Raw genomic sequence first — 22,008 nt, 5'->3', positions numbered from 1 at the left:
AGAAAATAAGGAAAACTAATAATCAAAGAATTGTTGTTGCTCTTGGTCCCGATATTGACCAGTTTTAGTAGTTTTTATTGGACTGGATTGGCGCATAGTTTTAAAAAACCAGACCAAAACAGGCAGTTGAACCGGTTCAATAGGGAATGGGCATCAATCCGGTCTGATAAAAACCCATAAAATTACCGGGAGAAAAATGGTTCTTAGACTATACCAGTTTTTTAAAAACCATGCTTAGAAGATAAAAGTGAGTTGTTTCTCAAAAAAAAAAAAAAAAAAAAAGAAAAGGAAGAAGAAGATAAAAGTGAGTCGAAACCTGCCACCTCCACTTCACTTACATGATTTATCAATCTTTAAAAGAAATTACTTTCTAACACAATTTTTTTTAAAAGAACAAATTGTACGCACTCAAGAACCAATGTGATGTTAGAAAGTTAAAATGCTGATACAGATTGGTTAAGGAAAAACATAAAATATTAAAATATTTTATGCTTCCTTAATCAATCTGCATAAATTATTTGATTTATCCTTAACCAATTTGCATCAGATGCTCAGTATCATTAAGCTTATAAAAAGCTCTAATTTCTTCAACATCCCCCCTTCACAAACCATAAAAATAAAAAATTTCTTCCAGTTCAACATTTGCTCTCTGCTGTTTAGATTTCCATTTATGTCACGGTTTAGTATAACCCCCTTAACACACATTGCCTAAGGCAAATCAAGGGAAAAGAAATTCACTATTAGGCTGTGTTTGGTTCAATGTAAAATATTTTCCGAAAAATAAATATTTTCTGGAAATGCTATTTTCGGTAAGGAAAATATTTTCAAGTGTTTTGTTGCATTATGAAAATTGTTCTAGAAAATATTTTCATGTGTTTGGTAACATTCTGAAAATGCTATTTTCTACCACCATCCACACAAAACCCACCACCATACAATAGAAAAACCACCAAAACACCACCACCCACACCACCACAATAACAACAAAAATCAAAATCACAGAGAGAGAGAGATCGGTTTGTGGGTTTCCAGCGAAGTCGAAGGCTTGTGGGTCAAAGGCTTTGGGTTGAAGATCGGTTCGTGAGTTCGTAGATTGGTGCGTCGAAAGCTCTGGGTCGAAGGCTCTAGGTCGAAGGCTTTGGCTCTAGGTCGAAGGCTCTAGGTTCGTGGCGTGATCTGGGCTCTGGGTTCGTCGGCAAAGTTGAAGATCGGTTCATGGGTTCGTGGCGCGAAGGCTCTGGGTCGCCGACGAAGTCGAAGGCTCGTGGGTTGCCGGTGATGGGCTCTCTCTTCTTCCTCTCTCTCTCTCTCTCTCTCTCTCTTTGCGCGAGTCTGGAAATGGTTTGAAGTGAAAATTTTGATTGAAACCAATTTCTGGGTCAAAGCCATTAAAACACACGGTCAACTAAAAATATTTTCCGGAAGTGATTTGAAGCCAAAACAAACACAGCCTTAGTCTGCAGCCATTTCCTATTTATGGTCTTTGAGGATGACGGAAGAGCATGAATATCCTTTCCCAAGACAAAATTAGCACTGCCACTAAGTGACGAGATCTCTTATTGTGATATTATATTATGTCACCCATTAATAGGACCTAATTGTTGCTGTTTTTTTAGTCATTTAATTTTTATTTTAATTACATTCCTAATCAAAATGACCCCAAAAAAAATCAATAACAAATACGGTCCTGTTAACTAGTGGTCGCAATGATTAAACCTATTTTCTTTTACTTTTAGTGTTCCTTCATCAACATTGAAGCATTTCACTTCACAACCACCCTCTAGCTTTCCTCGCTCTTTTACTTTCAGTGTTCCTTTTTGCCAACTAAGAAGAAATGGCCGAAGCAATCCTCTTTGGCGTTGCACAGAAAATGATTGAGAATTTGAGATCTTCGATTTTCCACAGTGACAGATTAAAACCCATATACTCACAGATCGAAACCCACACTACAACCATAGATCAAAAACCCAAAACCGGAGAAATCAAAAGTTGAAAACCACAAAGGAAGAAAGTAAGCTACGTACCTTAACAATCTATACCCAATTACCCACAATGAAAAGGAGATGCTTTAGGTTCATCCAAAGTCTCAATGGCAACCAAGATTCAAGAGGTGGTGGCAACCAGATTTCTAGAGATAGGTGGTGGCGGCTAGGATTTAGGTTTGGAAGAAAGAGTTAACTGTGAAAAGATAAGAGCGTTAAAAGAGAGCTATGAAAATGTTTGACGTGTGTGGAGGTTTTGTCTCTGAACTAATGAACTAAAGACTAAAGCCCAAGCCCAACATTCATGTAGAAGAAATTTAAGCAATAGCCCGTATGGACCAAACTTATAATTAAAAAAAAAAAAAAAACCCACGTAGATAAGTCAACCTATAAACACCAAAACCCTAGCCTCCAGAGTACACGTACTCCACACCCTCATTCACATCTCTTTCGCCGCGTACCTATAAATTTCGGTGCGGTTCGAGTAGCATCGAAATACAACACTTGTCTCCGACAACCATACCGCACCGGCGTCGGAATTATCCATCTTCTCCGATCGTCGTCTTCGGTTGAATCGGTAGGCCTGTGGAGTGATGCAGCTCAGTCGATTTCGAGACGGTGGATCGGTGAAGTTCGGTACCTCCACACGGTTTTCCAGTGTGTTCTTTCAGTGAAGGAAGGGCTTTCCATATTATCCTCTTTACTTTCATCAACATTGAAGCATTTCACTTCGCACCTACCCTCTAACTTTCCTCGCTCTCTTACTTTCAGTGTTATTTTTTGCCAACTAAGAAGAAATGGCCGAAGCAATCCTCTTTGGCGTTGCAAAGAGAATGATTGAAAATTTGGGATCTCAGATTTTCCAAGAGATTGGATCGCTCTGGGGTGTTAAAGATGAGCTTCAAAGCATCAAGAGGGCTGTTTCCAGAATCCAAGCTGTACTTAAGGATGCAACAGGGCAGCAAAACCATAACCATCAAGTCAGGGACTGGCTCGAAAAGCTCAAGGATGTTGTTTATGATGCTGATGACTTACTGGGTGAATTCTTCATCGAAGCTTCGCAGCAAAGAGCAAAGAGTGGGAATAAAATCAAAAAAGAGGTACGCACTTTTTTTTCAAGTTCAAGTCAAGTTGCTTTTCATATTGAGATGAGTGGTAGAATAAAGGCGATGAGGAAGAAGCTAGATGCCGTAGCAAAAGAAAACAGAGACTTCAACTTGAAAGTAAGCCCGCCAGAGAAATATAGCTTGAATATGCAGAGGGAAGAGACTCACTCATTCGTACCTAATGAAAAAGTTATTGGGAGAGAAGGTGATAAAGAGGCCATCATAATACTATTATTGGAGCCTAATAATGAAGAGAATCTTTCAGTTATTCCCATAGTGGGAATCAGTGGCACTCCAGGAAATTTTTTCAAGGTATTCCTCAATAAGTATAAATTACACAATCATAATTTAATTTAATTTTTTCAGAGTATTATTTAGCCTAACATAATTTAATTTGTTTATCTTTTATAATGTATTGGTTTATTATACTGCTTTGATTATTATTGTTTAGCCTAACAATAAACTATATTACTTTAATTTATTTGTCATTAATTATACGGTTTTAATTTGTTATATTGTTTAGCCCCATGTGTTGATGTGCACATTACACTAAAGAGCCACTGATGTGCACATTATTTACACATCTCATATGTAGCACAATAATTAAAGCAGTGTACAATCAGGCAAGCAGGCCTAATGATGCCTAATATCCCTGCCAATTAGAAAATTTCACAATCACACGTTACACTAGTCTAAAAGAAAATTAACATCAACACCAACACACTACACACACCAACCCAACGGATAAGATATTGGGTCCGTTTGGATAGCACTTATTGTTGCTGAAAGTTGATAAAAACTGATTGTTGCTGAAAATACTGTAGCAAAATAATTTTTAAATGTGTGAATAGTATTGTGGGACCCACTTTTAATATTTTTTAATACATAAACAGTGCATGAACAGTGCGTGAACAGTGTACGCACTGTTCATACACAGTAAATTTTGTCCCCCCAGTCAACAAATGCGGCAAAAAAAAAAAGAAAAAAAGAAAAAAAAAAAGGAGCAAAACGCAACTTTGAGCAACAAACCCTCCTATCCAAACGCAGTCATTAAGATAAACTTACAAGCACACTACACATGAAAAGCAACACATTCAAAAAGACAAAAGTCAAAAACAAACAAAAAAAAATTAATAAAGGTCCAGTTGTTCGGCCAATGAGAGACACAAACACAATTCAAATTTCAAAAGACTAAAGGGTCCGTTTGGTTCCCGTAAAATATTTTCCAGAAAAGAGGTATTTTCTGGAAATACTATTTTCCGAAAAAGGAAAATATTTTTAAGTGTTTGGTTGTATTATGAAAATTGTTATGGAAAATAATTTCATGTGCTTGGTTCTGTTAGGAAAATGCTATTTTCCGGCAACAACAACACAACAACAACAACAAAAAATTGATTCCGGCCACCACAACAACACAACAACAACAACAACAAAAAAAATTTGATTCCGGCGACAACAACAACAAATTGATTCCGGCAACAACAACAACAAAAAAAAAAAATTTGATTCCGGCAACACAACAACAACAACAACAGCCACAAATTGATTCCGGCGAGTTTAAAAAACAAAACTAAGATGGGTCTGGGTCTGGGTCTTGGCAATGGGTCGACGACGACATCTGGGTCGAAGGTCTGGGTCGTCAAAGGTCTGGGTCGAGGGTCTGGGTTGTCGGTCGAAGGCGATGGATCGAACGTCTGGGTCGAACGCCTGGGTCTGGGCCGAATGGTTTGGGCTTTGGGTTCGTGGGTCGCCGGCTCTGGTTCGAAGATCAGTGGGTCGTGGCGATCGTGAAGATGGGTTCGCCAGCGAGCTGGGCTCTCCGTTTCGATCTAGGCTCTCCGTTTCTTCCTTCCTCTCTCTTTCTCTCTCTCTCTCTCTTCGTGCTCTGTTTTTCTTTTCCGGAAAATTGTACTTGAAGTGAAAATGGAAGCTGAAATGATTTTCACCCTTGACCATTGGTCAACGGAAATTAATTTCCAAAAAATGGCATTTCCGTACGCAACCAAACACCCGAAAATATTGAAAGCATTTCCGAAAATGCTTTTCACCCGATTCAAACGCAGCCTAAAAGTAAAAGAGAGAGCTAGTCTTATTAAAGAATAGGGTAAATTTCATGAACCTATCATAAGGTTTGTGATAATACCAACTAGGTCCATAACATTCCAAAACCCACCAATTTAGTCCTAGAAGACAATTTTGTCCTTGATAGCCAAACACTTTCATTTTATTTTCTGTCTTCCTTTCCTCTTTATTCTCCCTCTGTTCTCTGAGTTCTCTTTCTCAAAAACTCTCTCTAACTGAAACTTAGCTCCGGTGAAACTCATAGCTTGGTCACCGGCATCAGAAAAACCACCATGCAAGGATCTTCCCAATTCCCACTACAATCAAAGCCGTCGATGGACTCTATCTCTCAGATCGGAAGCTACGCGGTAGTGGCTGTGGTGCTTCGATCTGGATCTCACCTTCGACAGACTCTAGCGGCGGCATCATGGATCGCGGCATGGTCGATCTTGTGATATGGTGTGTTTTTTTTTCTGGTTTCTCTTATGAAGATAGTTGGGATATGCTGGTTTTCTGTGATGTTTGGCTGGGATTTTTGTTGGTTTTTTTGGGTTTTTGTTGGGATTTTTAGGAGATTTCATTAGGAATTTACAAAGGTATTTGTGTGTTGTTTGGCCTGGGTTTTTGCTGGTTTTCTTGGGTTTCTATTGGTTTTGAAAGACATATTTTTTTGTGCTTTTTTTGTGGAGATTTTTGATACTGTTTTTTATGGATTCAGAGATTTTGGTATTGTTATTGTACTGATTTTTCTGGTGCTTTGGGATTACTTGTAAAGGGCATTATGAAAGTAACGGTGTTTAGCTATCAGGGATTATAACCACTCAAATAAATTGATTTCTGGCAAGATTTGCGAAACAATTAGCCTGAGGTTAGAGAGAGTTTTTTAGAAAGAGAACTCAGAGAACAGAGGGACAATAAGGGGAAAGGAAGACAGAGAAGAAAATGAAAGTAACGGTGTTTGGCTATCAAGGACAAAATTGTCTTTTAAGGACCAAATTAGTGGGTTTTAGAATGTTATGGACCTAGTTGGTATTATCACAACCCTCGGGTAGGTTTGTGAAATTTACCCTAAAGAATAAAGAGAGACAGAGTTTCATTCATTTTATAATTTTCATTTCATTCAAGAGAGAGAGAGAGAGAGAGACTGAGAGAGAGTCAGAGAGAAAAAGAGAGAAAAATGAAATACATGAGGGAGGGAGCCGCCGAGCAGGGAGGCCTAAAGGTTGAAGCCGGTGCCGCTGAGGCAGACTCGGTGACAGTGGCGACGTCGTGACGATCGACGAGCGATCTCCGACGGCGATGAGGGCGAGCGACGAGCGAGGACGATCTGGACTTTCGATCTCCGGTGGTGTTGCTCTTGCTCTGAGGGACTGAGGCATAACGGCGTTGCTGTCTTTAGGTAATAGGTTTGCTTTAGGTTAGGCCTTTAGAAGTTTAGTGATTTCTTTTTCTTTGATAAAGCCTTTAGTGATGGCTAGATTTAGAAGTGATTTGCTCTGTTACCTGTATTGGGGTTTGGTTTTTTTTTTTTTTTTGGTGAGAATCCGTGGGTAAGGTTTGCTACCTCTGTAATCTAGTGGGCTTGTGGCTCTGTTAATTTTTTATTTTGTGCTTGAAACTTGAAAGTAGAGCAATTGAGCAAATAAATTTTTTGTTTTTTTTTTTTAATTTGAGGGTGTTCCTAATTTATTATATAATTTTTTTTTTCAGGTTTTTTTTCAGGTCAGAGTGTTCCTGGGATGTACGTAGCGTTGCCTCTGGGGGGAATTGGTGGGTTAGGAAAGACCACACTTGCTCAATTTGTATACAATGATGAGAACGTCAATAAACATTTTGAGCTAAAAATGTGGGTGTGTGTCTCTGATGCGTTTTATTGTTGAAAATTATTGTTGAAAAAATAATTGCTTCTGCTACTGGTAAGAAGCTAGAAGACCTTCATATAGATCAATTGCAAAAGCTTCCTCGTGAAATGTCAATAAAAAAAAAAAAATACTTGTGTTGGATGATGTGTGGAATGAAAGTCATAACACATGGGATGACTTGAAGAGTCTTTTAATGTGTGGTGCAAAGGGAAGTAAGATTATAATAACTACACGTGTCCAATTGGTTGCTGAGATTACAAGTCCAGTTTCAAGACGAATCTTGGACTTTATTTGAACAAATAGCATTTAGAAAAACCTTTAAGGGTGTATATTGAAACGGGACTTGTAACTAGTTATTATAATCTTACTTAATTCCCTTTGCACCACACATTAAAAGTCTTCAATTCATCCCATTTGTTATGACTTTCATTCCACACATCATCCAACACAAGTATTTTTTTTTATCAATATTTTCACGAAGAAGCTTTTGCAATTGATCTATATGAAGGTCTTCTGGCTTCTTACCAGTAGCAGAAGCAATTATTTTTTCAACAATAATTTTCAACTCAAACGCATCAGAGACACACACCCACATTTTTAGCTCAAAATGTTTATTGACGTTCTCGTCATTGTATACAAATTGAGCAAGTGTGGTCTTTCCTAACCCACCAGGATAGTGGTGTCTTGACCATCCTTAACGAAGATGATGTTGGAGGATTGGAAGTGAAGCGGAAAACAGATGGAGAGTGGGTTCGAGTCAAATCCACCCCGGATGCTTATATCATCAACATTGGTGACACTACTCAGGTACAACTTTCAGTTAATCAAAGTAAGTTTTCTACGTACAACATGCTTGCTGTCACATAACAATTACTAGGTGCATGATTTACTTAAAAACCCAAGGAACCATTTACAGGTAAAGTTCACCCTTGGAAAATTGAAAGATATTACATAATAGGATTTGACAGAAGTATTTCGTCTACACTGTCTACAATGTCTAAAGAAGAGTACATGTATAATCGTTTTATGTCTATGTTTCTATGTATGCATATATACAAAACATATTTGATATAAGTACTAGTCCTGTAGTCCAATTAAATTAGTATTATCCCTATATTGGAATTGGTATGTATTTGGGGGCTTTTATTGTTGACCAGTTTCACTCAGAGAAGGAAAATTATTTAGGTTTGGACCAATGACGAGTATGAGAGTGTGAAGCATAGGGTGGTGGTGAACTCAGAGAAGGAAAGGTTCTCCATTGCATTTTTCTTACACGCATCATCCTACACCATGGTGATGGTTGAGCCCTTGGAGGAGCTAACAAGTGAGCAAAATCCTGCTAAATATAGGGCATACAGCTGGGCAAATTTATAACTCACAGAAAGCGGAGTAATTTCCAGAAACTGAGTGTTGAAAACGTCCAAATTAGTCATTTTAGGATATCAAAGTAAGCTGTATTGTCTTTTGGCATCTGACAAGCAATAACATTCAGCTTCTTGTAGAGTACTCTATATGCTGTACACAAGAGTTGATACTTTGGAAGCATAATGTGACTCATCTCAAGGACGAGCAATTCTGTAAATAATAACTGGTTAATATGCATTAATAAACTTGCCTTGTATGGCTAGAAGTTGAAGTTATTGCTTGATGCTGGTGCATCAGCGTAGTAATTTCATTAAACTTGATATTTGAATAAACACAAATTTATCATATCTGGGGTATCCGTGTGCAAGTGTTAATATGTTTTGATAGTTTATCTTAATATCACAATTGTATAACTCTCATTTGAAGTAAAGTTCTGTATTGGACACCACCTTCTTCGTTTACATTCATTTACGTATTAAAATTTTAAAATAATAGAAATGATTAAAATTTTACTTTTTATTCCCTCAAAAAAAAAAAAAAAAAGTTCTACTTTTTATTAGTTTAAATTTTAATATTCACCATCTGTCATCAACTTAGATACTTTCAGCAATAGTCTTTCACATACATTATGAATTTTTTCAGATAGAAATACACGGCAGAAAATTGAGTTAGAAAAATTAACGTTCTGACTGGGATGACCAAAAAATTAAGTGTGTTTGATCAGAATGCTAGAAAAATAAAAAGGTAAAAAAGCATATTACATTTGCCCATTCTATATTTTCATTTGTTTTTTGGACTCTGTAAAACTGTGTAAAATGGTCTGCGTGCAACACATATTCTTATTCCCCTATTTTAAATCCAATTTGAACTCATGTTTGTATAAAGCCGCCATAGGCTAGGTGGTGTAGCTGTATCTGTACTATTTAATCTATAATTGACCCTGGCTACATGGCAAAATTCTCACATAAAGACAATTCTCAAAACGATAATTATTTGGGGAGAATCATTATCTTGAAAAAATAACAAAGAAAGTTTAACCTGTATGGCACATTCATAGCTTAGAACCAACAATTCCACTGCAAAGGGACGTATTACTCAAAAAAAGAATAAGCGACTCAAGAAGCAATAGCGCTGCTCCTTATATCATTTCCCTAAGGTACATGGATTAATGAACTGAAAGATGATTACAGAAGAGACGAAAGTCTCAAGGGCACTATCACAGCCCTCATGGCTGGAGACAACAGTCACAAAGTGTCCTCTATTATCCATGCAAAATATCTTCAAATTGCATGGATTACGGAGATCCATAGTGAGTGACAAGGGATTCTACCTTCACTGGAGTTGTTCAAGCTACAGGTACTGTTCTTGCAATGTCTACTGCCTATCATCCACAAACAGATGGGCAAACTGAAATAATTAACAGGGGAGTGGTGCATTATCCAAGATGCTATGCTGGTGAACATTCCAAGCAATGGTGAACAATGAACATGGCTGCCTTTTACAGAGTTTTGGTACAACACCAACTTCTACGCTTCAACTAAGACCAGTCCCTTTGAAGCTTAATGTGGGTATCCTCCACGGCTCCACCTAAGTTGATACAATATGTTCCTTTCAATTCAAACTTCAAAGCTTGAGGCTGTAGATGCTCACTTGAGAACCAGGGAGGCTATTCTCAATCATAATATTATAGCAGCATAGAGAGTGTGTTGCTGGTGATTGGGTGTTCTTTAGATTAGTGCCCTATAAGCAAAAATCACTAGCAACTAGAAGGAGAAGTGGCTTATAAGCTGTTCTTGCCATTTCACTCCAAAACTCATCCGGTATCTTCCTTAAAACCTAAGCTAGGTAGTCATGTTGTTCCGCTACCTACCCTGCCTCTGGTGGAAAAGGATGATGAAATTTGGCCCAAGCCTAAAACTATTTTGCAAAGGAGAATGAAGAAGTGCATGATTAACTACTTAATAAGTAACTCGTTAGTTGATAAGCTGCTAACTGATAGTTAGCCTATGCACAAAATGTGATCCCTGCAGATGCAGAAGTAATCAGAGTATTGTTGGAAATAATACACAAAGCAATAAAAGAAGAATAGAAGACAAACAAAAATAGAATTCTTAGACAATATTTGTCTCCACACTCTTGTTACTAAAGGTTTATCGTAAATTTGTCTTTAAGATACAACCAAGTTATTGGGTTCTACAGATAGTAATGGTAGAGAATAATTACAAAATTTCTTGTGATTCTTTCTAACTTTCTAGGTTCAAAATTTTAATGAAAGCAGTAGTAATTATTTTGTAATAATGGTAAGTGAGTAAAAAGGATTTTTGTACTTGTTAATAATTTGGCATTACTCGCAAGATTCTTGACTATTATGAAGTTGAATTGAACACACACACATACATATATACACACACACACACATATATATATATAAGCAATTACCAAGTAGCCAAACAATTGCTAACAGTGACTTGTTGAAGGCATTTCAAATTGTGACAATATGAGCTTGTTAAACATCAAGCACCGCATCTCTCACTTTCTCTAGTATTCGATTATAAATTTATCTAATTTAAAAATATTAGTTATAGTATTATGAGTTAGCAATGTGGGCAAGTCTCCAATTTAATTTTGTTAAATTTGTGTGACATTTTTATTATATTATGTATTTATTTTTGTCTCTTTATCTCTGTCACTTATCCACTGCCCCAAACAAACGTATTATAGATTCACAAATCACAAACATTATAAAACATATGGAGTGGAGAAAGAAAAATCATATCAAATAATTGTTTGGTTTTAAAGTTGAAGGAGAGAAAAAATTCGTGATGGAGGCTGGAGGCAGCAGCAGCCGGTGTCAAAGGTGTGTGTGAACTCTCTCTCTCTCTCTCTCTCTCTCTCTCTCTCCAATTTGGTTTAGGTTGTAACCGTGGGGTGGGTTAATTGGGTTTTAAATTTTTTTGGGTTGGGCTGGTATGGAGGGGGCTAAAGTTTTGGAAGAGAGGGTCCAATCCTAAAAAATTTAAAATATACTTAAAAAACAAATTGGGGCTTCTTCTCAAAAAAATATTTTGAGCTAGGGGGCCCGGGGCCCTTCTGGGTCCGTGATGTCTCCATTCTTGTCAAAGATAAAGCAACCAAGGCTTTCTTTTACATGATACTTTCCAACAGATGCATGAATTAGAAATTGCAGTAGAATGCACTCAATAACAAACATTTACTATACGAATTGTGGTTCTCTGAAATGATCAATCATTTCAAAAGTCACCAATAAAGGTCCTTGCTAGACAAGAACACAGAAGTATATAAAATGTTTTTGTCCAAGTTGACTGGCTCAGTATATTATAATAACTTGGGAGTCTTAAGTAGTATAGTTTAGTAATCACTTGAGGAAAAAATCATGCACTGATCAAACTCCATCATGTCAAAGGCAAAACAAATACAAGAAGATTTTAGAGCCCAAAATAGTTATGATTTAAGAAACATTCATGGCTCCAGATCCTAACAAGTATTAAGCTATTTGGAAATTTACCTTATAGGGCCACAAAACCAAGAAAATAATCTTCACTTTACAAGCACAATTCTTCGAATTGATTTTGCACCTGTTGCAGTATCCAAATTAGCACTTCACTCAAAAAGCTATAATGATAAGAGAATATTTATGAATCAGATAAAAAAAAAAAAAATTCATATATATACCGTTTAAATTTCACTAGGTAATGTAATCAATAAAACCATGATTGTACACCAACTCATAAAATTGGCGGCCACTCAAAATATTACTGCCCAACAGGAAATTCACTGGATTTAAATTGCACCAAAGATCTTAATGAACAAATTTTTTTTTTTTTTGAGAAACAAACACACATACACCAGGGAGAGAGAAAATGATTCTAGTACAAAGGTACATCATAAATCTACTCAAAAGCCATGTTAACTTAATGAACAATTAACTTAAGCTATTCAGGTTAAAAAATATTTTGGGCATAGAAATATCCTCTCAATGATTTGAAACGACTATAATTTTTCTCAACTATAAATCACAGCTAACATTTCATAGACCTCACTCAATGCTCTAAGTGGAAGTACTGCCAGCTAGCTCTAGCTGATGGCAAGCTTATATTTTAGCATCAAAAAGGACTTAGAGCATTCACAATAAGGCTTTTAAAAGCTAAAAAGTCAAATTTTAGCATCCCATTCCACCAAAAACACCCTACAACAAAGATGCTATTTCTATAAATTTTGGCATATGAGCTACAGTAGACTGCCATAGATAGCAGTTTACTGTAGCTCAAATCTTATAACAAAAAAATATTATTATATTCCTTAGATAAGTGGCGTTGCTTTTAATGTTTGTAGATGTAGTTTTTTAAAAAATAGAACTTTTGATGTAGGGTGTATTATAAAATAAGATGTTAAAATTGATAAAGTAACTTTTTGAGACGTTAAATGCTAAAATTTTTGAAAGCTTTGATGGGAATGCAAGGATCTCTGTTGCCTGAAGAATAGGTACTCTTGACACTAGTTCTTGGAGGCTGCCTCTCTCTTTATCTAGAAATTTCTAGAATTTCTCATGCAATCTTTCTCTTTGGAATTCTTGGTTGGAATGATGAAAAAGTGAGATGATAAAAAATGGAGAGATTATAGAAAAGTAGGAGGATAGAAAAAATTTTAGTTTCTATCATTTGTGTTTGGTTGGGGGGTAGAAAAGTGGAGGGATAGAAAACTTTTTTGCTTGGTTGAAAATAAAGTTTTTATAAATTTATCATCATGTCCCTATTAAATAAAACAAAAAGTAACATATTATATTTTTAAAAAATTGTGTATAGATAGACACTTCAGTAAAAAAAAAAAAAAAGCATAAGAAATTAAACTACTAGAGAAAGAAAAAATTAGAAAAAAAAAAGTCAATATGTTGGAGACTTGGAGGTGAATTTCAAAGGTATTTTTGGAAACTATTTCATGAGTTTTTTTCTCTCAGTTTTCTCTCTATTTTAGAGAGATAACTTTTTGGTAGGTCTGCAGAGAAAACATCTGAACCCTACCATTATTTTCCTTTTCTCTCATCTAATCAAACACACTTCAAAAAGTTTTCATTTCTATTTCCTTTTTAAAATTTTTCATCTACTTTATTTTACCTCCAATTAAACACACTCTAATAGCTTTCTTTGCATAAGTTAATCTCAGCCACTAATTTACAAGATGTCTAGAAGGCGGAGAAAGGCTTTAATTTGATGCCAATAAAAAGGAAGAAGCTAGATGCTTCAAGTCGGTTTCTTAACCGACACACATATAAATAGATGTAATGAGGTGTATGAGAGACGTGTGGAATAAGGTGAAGTGTCAGTGAAGAGAAATACTCGTGTGAAGTTAAGTGTGTGCCATAAAGCTCCAAGTGTTGTGGAGTGTGAAGTAAAGCAAAGTCAAAATGTGTCGTAGTGTCAGTAATGTCATAGAGTTGGTGCGAGTCCTGTAAAAGTTATTGTGTTGGGATTGTAAGAAGCCTTGCCAGTGTGGTGCAATTTGAGTCTAGTATTTGTGTCATACGTGAGAGCCCAGATAGGTGTCTATGAGGAAAGTTTTAAATAAAAACTCTTTGTTCTTTTTTTTTATAGGCTTTGTTCAAACAATTCAAGTATTATAGCTTCCGCTAATTCAACCTAATTTACTCCACAAAGGATTAAAAGGGTAGGATTATTATTATTAAACTAAAAGGTTGAGAGATCTAATTCACTGTGACGATCTTACCCAGGGGCGGAACTACTCAAGGGCATAGGGGGGCCATTGCCGCCCACCACCCTTGAATTTTTTTTTGTATGTGTATTAACAAAAAGAATTTTAATTTTGGCTCTTAAATTTATATACTTGGCCCCCTTCTCCAAAAAATTTACAAATTGACCTAAGAAATCCAACAAATAGATAACAAGCAAAATCTTAATAAAAAAAAATGCACATATCTAGATAATAAGAAAAAAATTTGAACAAATTATAAATCCGATCTAAGCAAAAACAATAACAATAAATTAATTACAAATCCTAGCAAAAAAAATCACAAAAACCCAATTTCTCTCTATCACTTGAGAGCTCTATGCCCTTCTCAAACGACTCCACCCTCATAGCCATAGAGACAACTCCTATGCCACATATTAATTGTTTCACCCACACATTAGTTAAACTTTGAAAATATTAAGATGTGTCTTTTGCCTTGCAAAACTCTTGATTATAAAATCTTATTATTAAATTTTTCTTCAAAAGAAAAAATACAAATAATAATTAATAAATTAATGTTAATAATGCAACTTTATCAACCTCTAGTATTGAAATTCCAATTTTTAAAATCTAAGAACAAAGAACTTTGGCCCCCCTTAAGTTTGAATCCTGGTTCCGTCCCTGATCTTACCTAGATATTATCAAAGAGTTATCCACTGAAAACTCAATATTTAAGGGGCCTAAATAGGTGCATATTTTTCTCTAAGTGAATTAAGATGAATGTTATAAACTATGACTTCAACCCCACCCAAGACATTAGTGATTTCAGGCCATGGTAGTGTCACGCCATTATCCTTAAAATATTCGAACATAACACTTACCACATACCAAGAACCCTATAACTACTTAACAACGACCCTTGAGTGGTAAAAGAGTAGCATTTTAGAAGGAACTCTTACTCATAAAGGCTCTGAAAAATCCTCCAATGTACAAAATACCTATAAATAAATAAATAGATAACAATGCTCTCAAACTGTCCAAGTGAGGAAGGAAGAAAGTCCCATAAATAAATAAGGGGTGCATAATATTTTTCGTGGAAGCATTCCTTGTGATTGGTGTATAATAAAAATGGTATTAATGGTAGATCTAACCCATGCTAATAGTTATGTGTGTTCCAAACATTACTCAAATAATATAGTAGAGAGAAAAATATGAGATGAGTTCAAGTTTCATCTTGTGTAATTTGACAAGAGTTACACCATTTTTAGATAGTAAATTTTTATGAGATCTGACAGTTAAAAAATGTCAACTATCTATGTTATCATTAAATATTTATTGTTTGCCACACTAACTAACTAAATTAATTTTAGAAAATATTATATTATTTTTTCTACTTTCTCTCTCTCTCTAATTAATAGATTTGTTTTGAGAGAGATATGAGTTCAAGTTCATTGATGTAATTTGAAAATTTTTTACACCTGCAGCCTCTAGTGAAACTGCGGCACCACCATTGACAAATAGAAAGCACTGGCCATGGAAGGCATTACCACATGAAAGAAAGCAACTTCTAATTATAAAATTGTTAAATTGTTTATCCAACTAAGATCTAAGATCTAAGCGCAAATCGCTAGCTCTACAACAAGAAACACAAAATTGTCAGGCTAATCCCAAAGTTCAACGGATTTGTTTTATTTAGTAAATCAATCACCATGCCAACGATAAAGCTAGACTAAGAGCTTTTATCTAATTAAAATCAAATTTCAGATTTGTGATTCAAGGTCGAGATATGTTATATTAAATATTTTATAAGAACTGAAACCGAACAAGAGTCTTATATCTATAAGAAAGGGGAGGAGGAAGGGAAGAACATATATAATATACTGATCAGCAAAAACTTTTGTCCCACTCCGTCATTGGTGGTGCAACTTGGAAGCCATGGCCCCATGAAATTTTTAATAGAAAGAGTTAATGACTTAATTACTAATTTTTAGGGAACAACTATGACACTCTATTGAATGTTTTTTTTACCCTTAAATCTTAATATAAATCAATAGTCCAAAAGAAGTATAACTCTTATGAAGTTACAATAGGTGTAACTTGAATCTTAAAAATAAATAAATATGGATTATTGAAAAATAAATAAGGATGGATTGTATTATGAGACTAAATTTTATTTAGCAAAATAAGTACAGCCTCAAATCCAGTTATTTCACATTGCTTGTTCAACAAGCTAAAATATAATCACCTATTTTTTGGTGTTCTATTGCTTCACTTGTACACTATGAGAAAATAAAATGACTATAGACTGCTAGAATTCACTTAACAAGGATTTGCCCTGAAAATTTTCCGTCTTGGACTTGATAGACAACAGAGCCTCATTTAATTGTGAAGATTTGAGCTCAAGCTCACTCAATCGAGCTCTGGTATCAGCTACTTGTTCCAGTAGCGATTCTAGTTCTTCTCTTGCTGATTTTATATCATGATCACAGTCGGCCTTTGCCACCTCAATGGATCGATGATGATTAATGAGCTCAACATCTACTGTAATATCATTGATTATGCCTTGCAGCCAACTAATATCAATTTGAGAAGTTTCTACATCCTTAAGAATAGCTGATAGTTCTTTCACTTTGGACTTTGTCAGCTGCATAACTGAAATGGATTGTAACTCCTTAACCACAGTGCACACACACTCTAGATAATAAGAGCGTATGGCATTTGATTCTAAGTGACAACTTGCTGCTATGTCTCCATACTTGTCGAAGATAGACTGCAGAATGGAAGCAAGGCTTTCTTTTACATGATACTTTCCAACAGACACGCATGAATCAGAAATTACAGAGTCGGCCTCTTCATCGTCGCTGCCTTCTAAAGCATCAGCAATACCAGAGAAACTAAAGCTTACGGACAGAGAAGCAATTTACATGATACTTTCCAACAGACACGCATGAATCAGAAATTACAGAGTCGGCCTCTTCATCGTCGCTGCCTTCTAAAGCATCAGCAATACCAGAGAAACTAAAGCTTACGGACAGAGAAGCAGAACCGGTAGCTGAAGCAGCACCACGTTCTCCCACGTCACTGATAATAGGATTAGGAACACTGTAAGGCGGAGCGTGGAGCTTTTCGTCATCATCTTCATCTCCCACGTTACTGATAATAGGATTAGGAACACTGTAAGATGGAGCATGGAGCTTTTCATCATCATCTTCATCGTTTGGTGTTTCTTTTGAAATGCGGGTACCATTTTCCTTTGGAGGGTCTTTGAGTTTGAAAAGGTCCGGCTATCAATGCAACAGAGGAGACAAATAGCTATAAGAACTGAAAATTGATAATATGTGCGCTACAAGAAATAAGAAACATTAGTGTATACGTGTGTGCATATATATATATATGTGAGAGAGAGAGAGAGAGAGAGAGTCTGCACCACTGAGAGAAATCCAGATGTAGGCACTGACTGAATGGATTGGACTTGCTCCTTGTTGAAAGAAGGATCTTGGGCATGAGTTGCTCTAGCATGTCGCTGAGAATGAGGAACATCCTTCCCGTTTTCTGCTTCCGCCTTTTTCTTAGAAGCATATTTATAAGGGTCGACTGTGTTTCGAAGAATTAAATTGTCAGGCACCTGAGGGGAATTTGGCCGGGAAACTTCCTTCTTTTTCCTGCCAAAACTCTTGGACACATCAAGGATGAGGGAGTCTGCAATTAAAAATAAATATAATTAGGAACCTATCATCATCACGTGGATGTGGATGCGCCATGTGTAAGATGGGATGAATGAATCAGTTAATAACATACATTCTCAGGCCAATGGAATAATCAAATAGGCAATAGCAAGGCAGACTCCTAATTGCAATTCTACAGTTTAGTAGGGTTTAAGCGAAGAAGGAAATGTTTAATTGACTTGATCACTAGGTATATCAAAAGAGTTCAGTATCATGCCTCATCATGCTTCCTAACATACAGCATTGAATTCCTAATACATCAAAGTTGGAGGGGGGGGGGGGGGGGGGGGTGTAAATTTGGTGCCAACTAAATTAGATATACTAGATCAATTGAATTTTTAAGATCTTTAGAGGCAATTATTAGCGTTTCTCTTAGATCCAAGACATACCAGAGGAAGAAGAAAACTTTAGAAAAATAAATGGTGTTTCACCTGTAATTTAACGAACCTAGGAGAGCAAAGAAAGCAAGACCAAAGGAGAAAAAGTGAGGAAGAGGAAAGAAAGAGAGAACTGCTGATGGCTGAATGGTGGTGAGTGGCAATCCAGTGAGCTCTGTGACAAGTTCAGAGAGCAATCTCTACCTTTAGTCACAGGCTGAGATACTTGCATTTTGGAACTTGACTTACTAACATGGCAAGTCATTTTCGGTGTTTTTGGGTGTTTTGTATTCCCATCTCAACTGTATTTTCCAATGACCATGCAATTTTTATCCTCCAACCAGCAAACATTCTCTCTAATTAAAGGCAAAAGTACTTTCTTTTCTCTCCCCTGTTCTAATTTATTAGATTTGATTGACTTTTGTAATTCATTCTTATTAATTTACTGAAGAGTTTCATCAGAAAATACCATACAAGAAAAGGGGAACAACCTGATTCGTTTTTATCCCTCCGCACCTCAGCTCCGGCAACTCTTTTGGGGCATAATTCACCACATTCATGGTAAGGATTGGATGCCTTAGGGCAAGCTGGGTGTGTTCTTATTACTCCATTGCCGTCATCTTAAAAAAAAGAAAAGAAAAACAAATCCAAAATTTCCACCTATGTTCAAAAAGTTATCAAGGAAACCCTTATAAAATTAGAACACTCCCTTACTAAGTTTACTTATATTAATATTAACCTCATATCACAACACAATTCATGAATTTAACATTATAATATGATTGCAGTTGCTCAAAAGATAAGAAATGAGAACTGTATATAATTAAATTTGTCAAGTACTTCACAAACAAGATTACTCTGCCAAATTCAAATTTAATAAATTCTCAAGGGCAATTAAAACCCAAAGTGTAGCGTCAGGAAAGCTTGCTAAAACTGCAGGTGCAAAATTACAGAAGCTAAATTTGCATAGCTCAAAGCATATTTAGTATAAACAATTACTTGATTTCTTTTTCTCCTTGCGTGTCTGGCCTTCGGCAATCTTTTTGAGGCAAGATTGACTACATTCGTGGAAGGGATTATCTGCATAAACGCAATTCGGGAGTACTTTTACTTGCTCAGCCATTTCTCTGTTTAGCTCTGGCTGTACCCCTGAAAATCCAATGAAAATAACATGTTAAAATACAATAAATTTTCCTGCTCAATGAAACGGTAAGCTCTTAACTTAGCTTTCTTGTTTTCTTCCATTTGCAACTGAAAACAGATACAAGAAACCAAGGATTCAATTTTCCCTTTCGATTTCAATTCCTTTTAGATTGTGAAAAAAAATTTTACCTTAAGAAGCCAATATAATTGTACTTTGAAAAGCATTACTATACAGAGGTTGATACAATTATTCAAAACGAAACAGTAACTAATTACAAAAACATGAGTGGTCAATTTTTCAGTCTCAATTGAATAAATTTTTCAAAGAAACTCAAGCACACCACACAAGTCAAGGTACTTGATTTTCGTAAAAGACTCTCCAAAACCAACCAGCAAAACTACAAAGATAAAAAGCAAAACTCCCACAATTGAATTAAAAACTGTTTCAGAAATTTAAGCAGTTTGATTATAAAAACAATCATAAAAATAAAATAAAATAAAAATAAAAATTAACAACCCCTTAAATATCTGTTTTATTGCTGAGAACTTGTAGGCAAACTCTACTTTTCATCTAGACTAAACATAATTAAACCACTTGGCAAGGTTGAGGTTGAGTTCTTAATTTAATAGGAAAAAGAAAAACACAAAAAAGGATTTTAAAAAAAGTATTTCAGGAAAAAAAAAAATTTCATTTCTTTTCCCACCTTATCAGACCAACCACACAAGAGTAACAGAAGCCTCACAAACAATACACACCTACATATCAAGAACCAAACTTTTTTTCAAAGTAAAATCCACCCAGCATTAGTCAAGCTCAAAAAGCCAAAAGGACAAAAAAATTAGGTAAAGATCACTAAGTAAAGCAAACAAACTTTGGAGCATACCTTCAGCCCAACAACATAGAAAGAGAAAAGAGAAAAGAGAAAGAGAGAGAGAGAGAGAGAGGGAGTTTATGTACCCATCAAATTATAGCTAAAACTGAACCTCAAAAGCCCAGAAAAGATTAAAAAGAAAGAATATTACATGGAATCAAAAACCCAAACCCAAACCCAAACCCAACAAAAGCTTTGTAGTCTGAAACAAAGAAAGACAAACCTTTCAAGTTCAATGTTTTGTTGTTAAACTCCTGTTTGTTTGCGGGAAATTTCCCAGTAAATATATACACGTGCAGAAGTCAATTTTTTCCATTTCTTTTTATGCCATATTTGTGTTTGCTTCTTACAAACAAAAAGAAAGAAAAAAAAAACACAAAGTGAGCTTCGAATTTGTTCACGTTGCTGTTCCTTATTGACCACTTTTTTTTTTTTTTTTTAGCAAATTCTTATTGACCGCTTTAAGGTGTGAGTTTGTGACTACTCTAGAAAAAACAGATGGCAATAAAAGCGGTTTGAAGTTTTGGTCCTTGACAATTGACAGCAATACTTGTCAAACGGTTTGATTTTCCAAAGCTTTGAAAAGAAGATTAAAGAGGCCAGCTTTGGATTTTAAAAGTGACAGCTTTGCGGTTAGTGGGACCAGACTTTGTGCAGTAAATTTCCTCAAAACTTTGAGGTATTCCGTTCTCATTATTTGGGTTGGGCCTAGAATTTGTGGAGGTTGTTGGGGATCTCTAAGTCTATTACAACTAGATCTCCAATCAAAGTAGAGGACACACAATGTTTTCATCATCATCTACGTCACATGTTATGAATGAGTACGTGTGTTACCGGTATTTCTATGTAAAAATGATCGTGCTTTCATTTGGTTTTGGCTATTAATTGCGTCAGTTTAGTTTATGAAATGTCAATTATTTCAAATACGTACGTTTCAAATTTAAATGGGAGAAACCTAAGGATGGCATTGACAAAATTATGCAAGTACAGTCGAAGGATCAATTAGAAATTGAACAACCAAAAAATATCTTCCTAATAATTATAAATTATTATATTGTTTTTGCATTGAAATGATTGAATGTTTAGTTTACCAACAACGAAGTTGTAGTTTTTCAAAATAAATAAATAAATAAACAATGAAGTTGTAAGTAATGCAACATAAATCTCATGGAGAGTTCGATCTTAATTTAGGATGAGCACTATTGACATGTTAACGCAGAGAAACAAAAGAAAGTGGCATATCCAATCCCCATTTGCAATTGAACTATTGAAATCATATATTTATCAAGCTATTTTGTAATGAATTAATTAATATTAATTGCATTTTTTTTATATTTCAATAGCTGAGGGAGAGAGATTTGAATCCTAGATATCTTTGTTAAAAATACTAAAGGTTTTAAGTTGAGCTACAAGTTGAATCACTTAATTTGTAAAAGTAATTTCATAAAAATCACTTGATTGTTAAATAGGGATTACAGAAATTTCTTGCCTTGCTTTACCCGTCCTACTCCGCTTTGCCTCAATGTTGGTTTTCCTTACCCTAAAGAGTGATGCGATAGGAATAGGTTTTGCTCACCTCGCCATATTGGTTTTCCTTGCCCTGAAGGAGTGATGGGACAAGAATAGGTTTTGCTCACCCCACCCAATCTTGCGCCGAATGTATGTGTGTGTTTGTGTGTGTGTGTGTGTGTATTACACCAAGAGTTACACTCTTTTTAAACCATAAATTCCTATTAAATTTAACTACTATATAACTTGTGTTTATGCATGGGAATTGTCAATTGTAATGAGTGCTTCACATGTGCGAGGAGA

The 22,008-nt window shown here is 35.6% G+C and overlaps 1 protein-coding gene, 1 long non-coding RNA gene and 1 other non-coding gene across 6 annotated transcripts; 1 reads left to right on the top strand and 2 right to left on the bottom strand.

Moving 5' to 3' along the window:
• The first annotated feature begins 2,386 nt into the window (after positions 1–2,386).
• On the top strand, positions 2,387–8,824 carry LOC111988773 (disease resistance protein RGA2). Of its 4 annotated transcripts, none has more exons than XR_010628038.1 (3): positions 2,387–3,400; positions 6,860–7,818; positions 8,197–8,824. XR_010628038.1 is itself a non-coding variant. In XM_065771005.1 (2 exons), exons 1-2 carry the CDS (start codon positions 2,780–2,782, stop codon positions 6,896–6,898), a joined length of 660 nt encoding a protein of 219 aa, XP_065627077.1. In that variant the 5' UTR covers positions 2,387–2,779; the 3' UTR covers positions 6,899–8,824. The 4 variants fall into 4 exon arrangements, 1 of the variants encoding a protein (XP_065627077.1); XR_002880469.2 differs by lacking the exon at positions 2,387–3,400 and adding an exon at positions 5,166–6,548 and having other exon boundaries at positions 8,197–8,725; XR_002880468.2 differs by lacking the exon at positions 2,387–3,400 and adding an exon at positions 5,172–5,608 and having other exon boundaries at positions 8,197–8,725.
• A 596-nt stretch (positions 8,825–9,420) lies between these two features.
• On the bottom strand, positions 9,421–12,338 carry LOC136066543 (uncharacterized). Its single transcript, XR_010628050.1, has 3 exons — positions 12,070–12,338; positions 11,903–11,972; positions 9,421–10,400 (listed from the first exon to the last, which is right to left on the bottom strand). It is a non-coding gene; the product is annotated as an uncharacterized LOC136066543 (long non-coding RNA).
• A 3,891-nt stretch (positions 12,339–16,229) lies between these two features.
• LOC111988784 (uncharacterized) lies at positions 16,230–20,399 on the bottom strand. Its single transcript, XR_010628037.1, has 4 exons — positions 20,283–20,399; positions 19,181–19,330; positions 17,507–17,778; positions 16,230–17,363 (listed from the first exon to the last, which is right to left on the bottom strand). It is a non-coding gene; the product is annotated as an uncharacterized LOC111988784 (transcript).
• Between the last annotated feature and the right edge of the window lie 1,609 nt (positions 20,400–22,008).

The sequence above is a fragment of the Quercus suber genome, unplaced genomic scaffold, assembly GCF_002906115.3.
Source record: "Quercus suber isolate HL8 unplaced genomic scaffold, Cork oak 2.0 scaffold_38, whole genome shotgun sequence".
NCBI classification, from domain to species: Eukaryota; Viridiplantae; Streptophyta; class Magnoliopsida; order Fagales; family Fagaceae; genus Quercus; species Quercus suber.
The sequence above is the reverse complement of the archived record's forward strand: the minus strand, read 5'-3'. Positions and strand labels throughout refer to the sequence as shown.

Bases quoted from the DNA above. Each gene is read 5' to 3' on its own strand.
- LOC111988773 (XM_065771005.1), top strand. From the start codon at position 2,780: ATGGCCGAAGCAATCCTCTTTGGCGTTGCAAAGAGAATGATTGAAAAT. The intron at 3,401-6,859 runs GTATTCCTCAAT...TTTTTTTTTCAG, and splicing joins CTCCAGGAAATTTTTTCAAG to GTTTTTTTTCAGGTCAGAGT.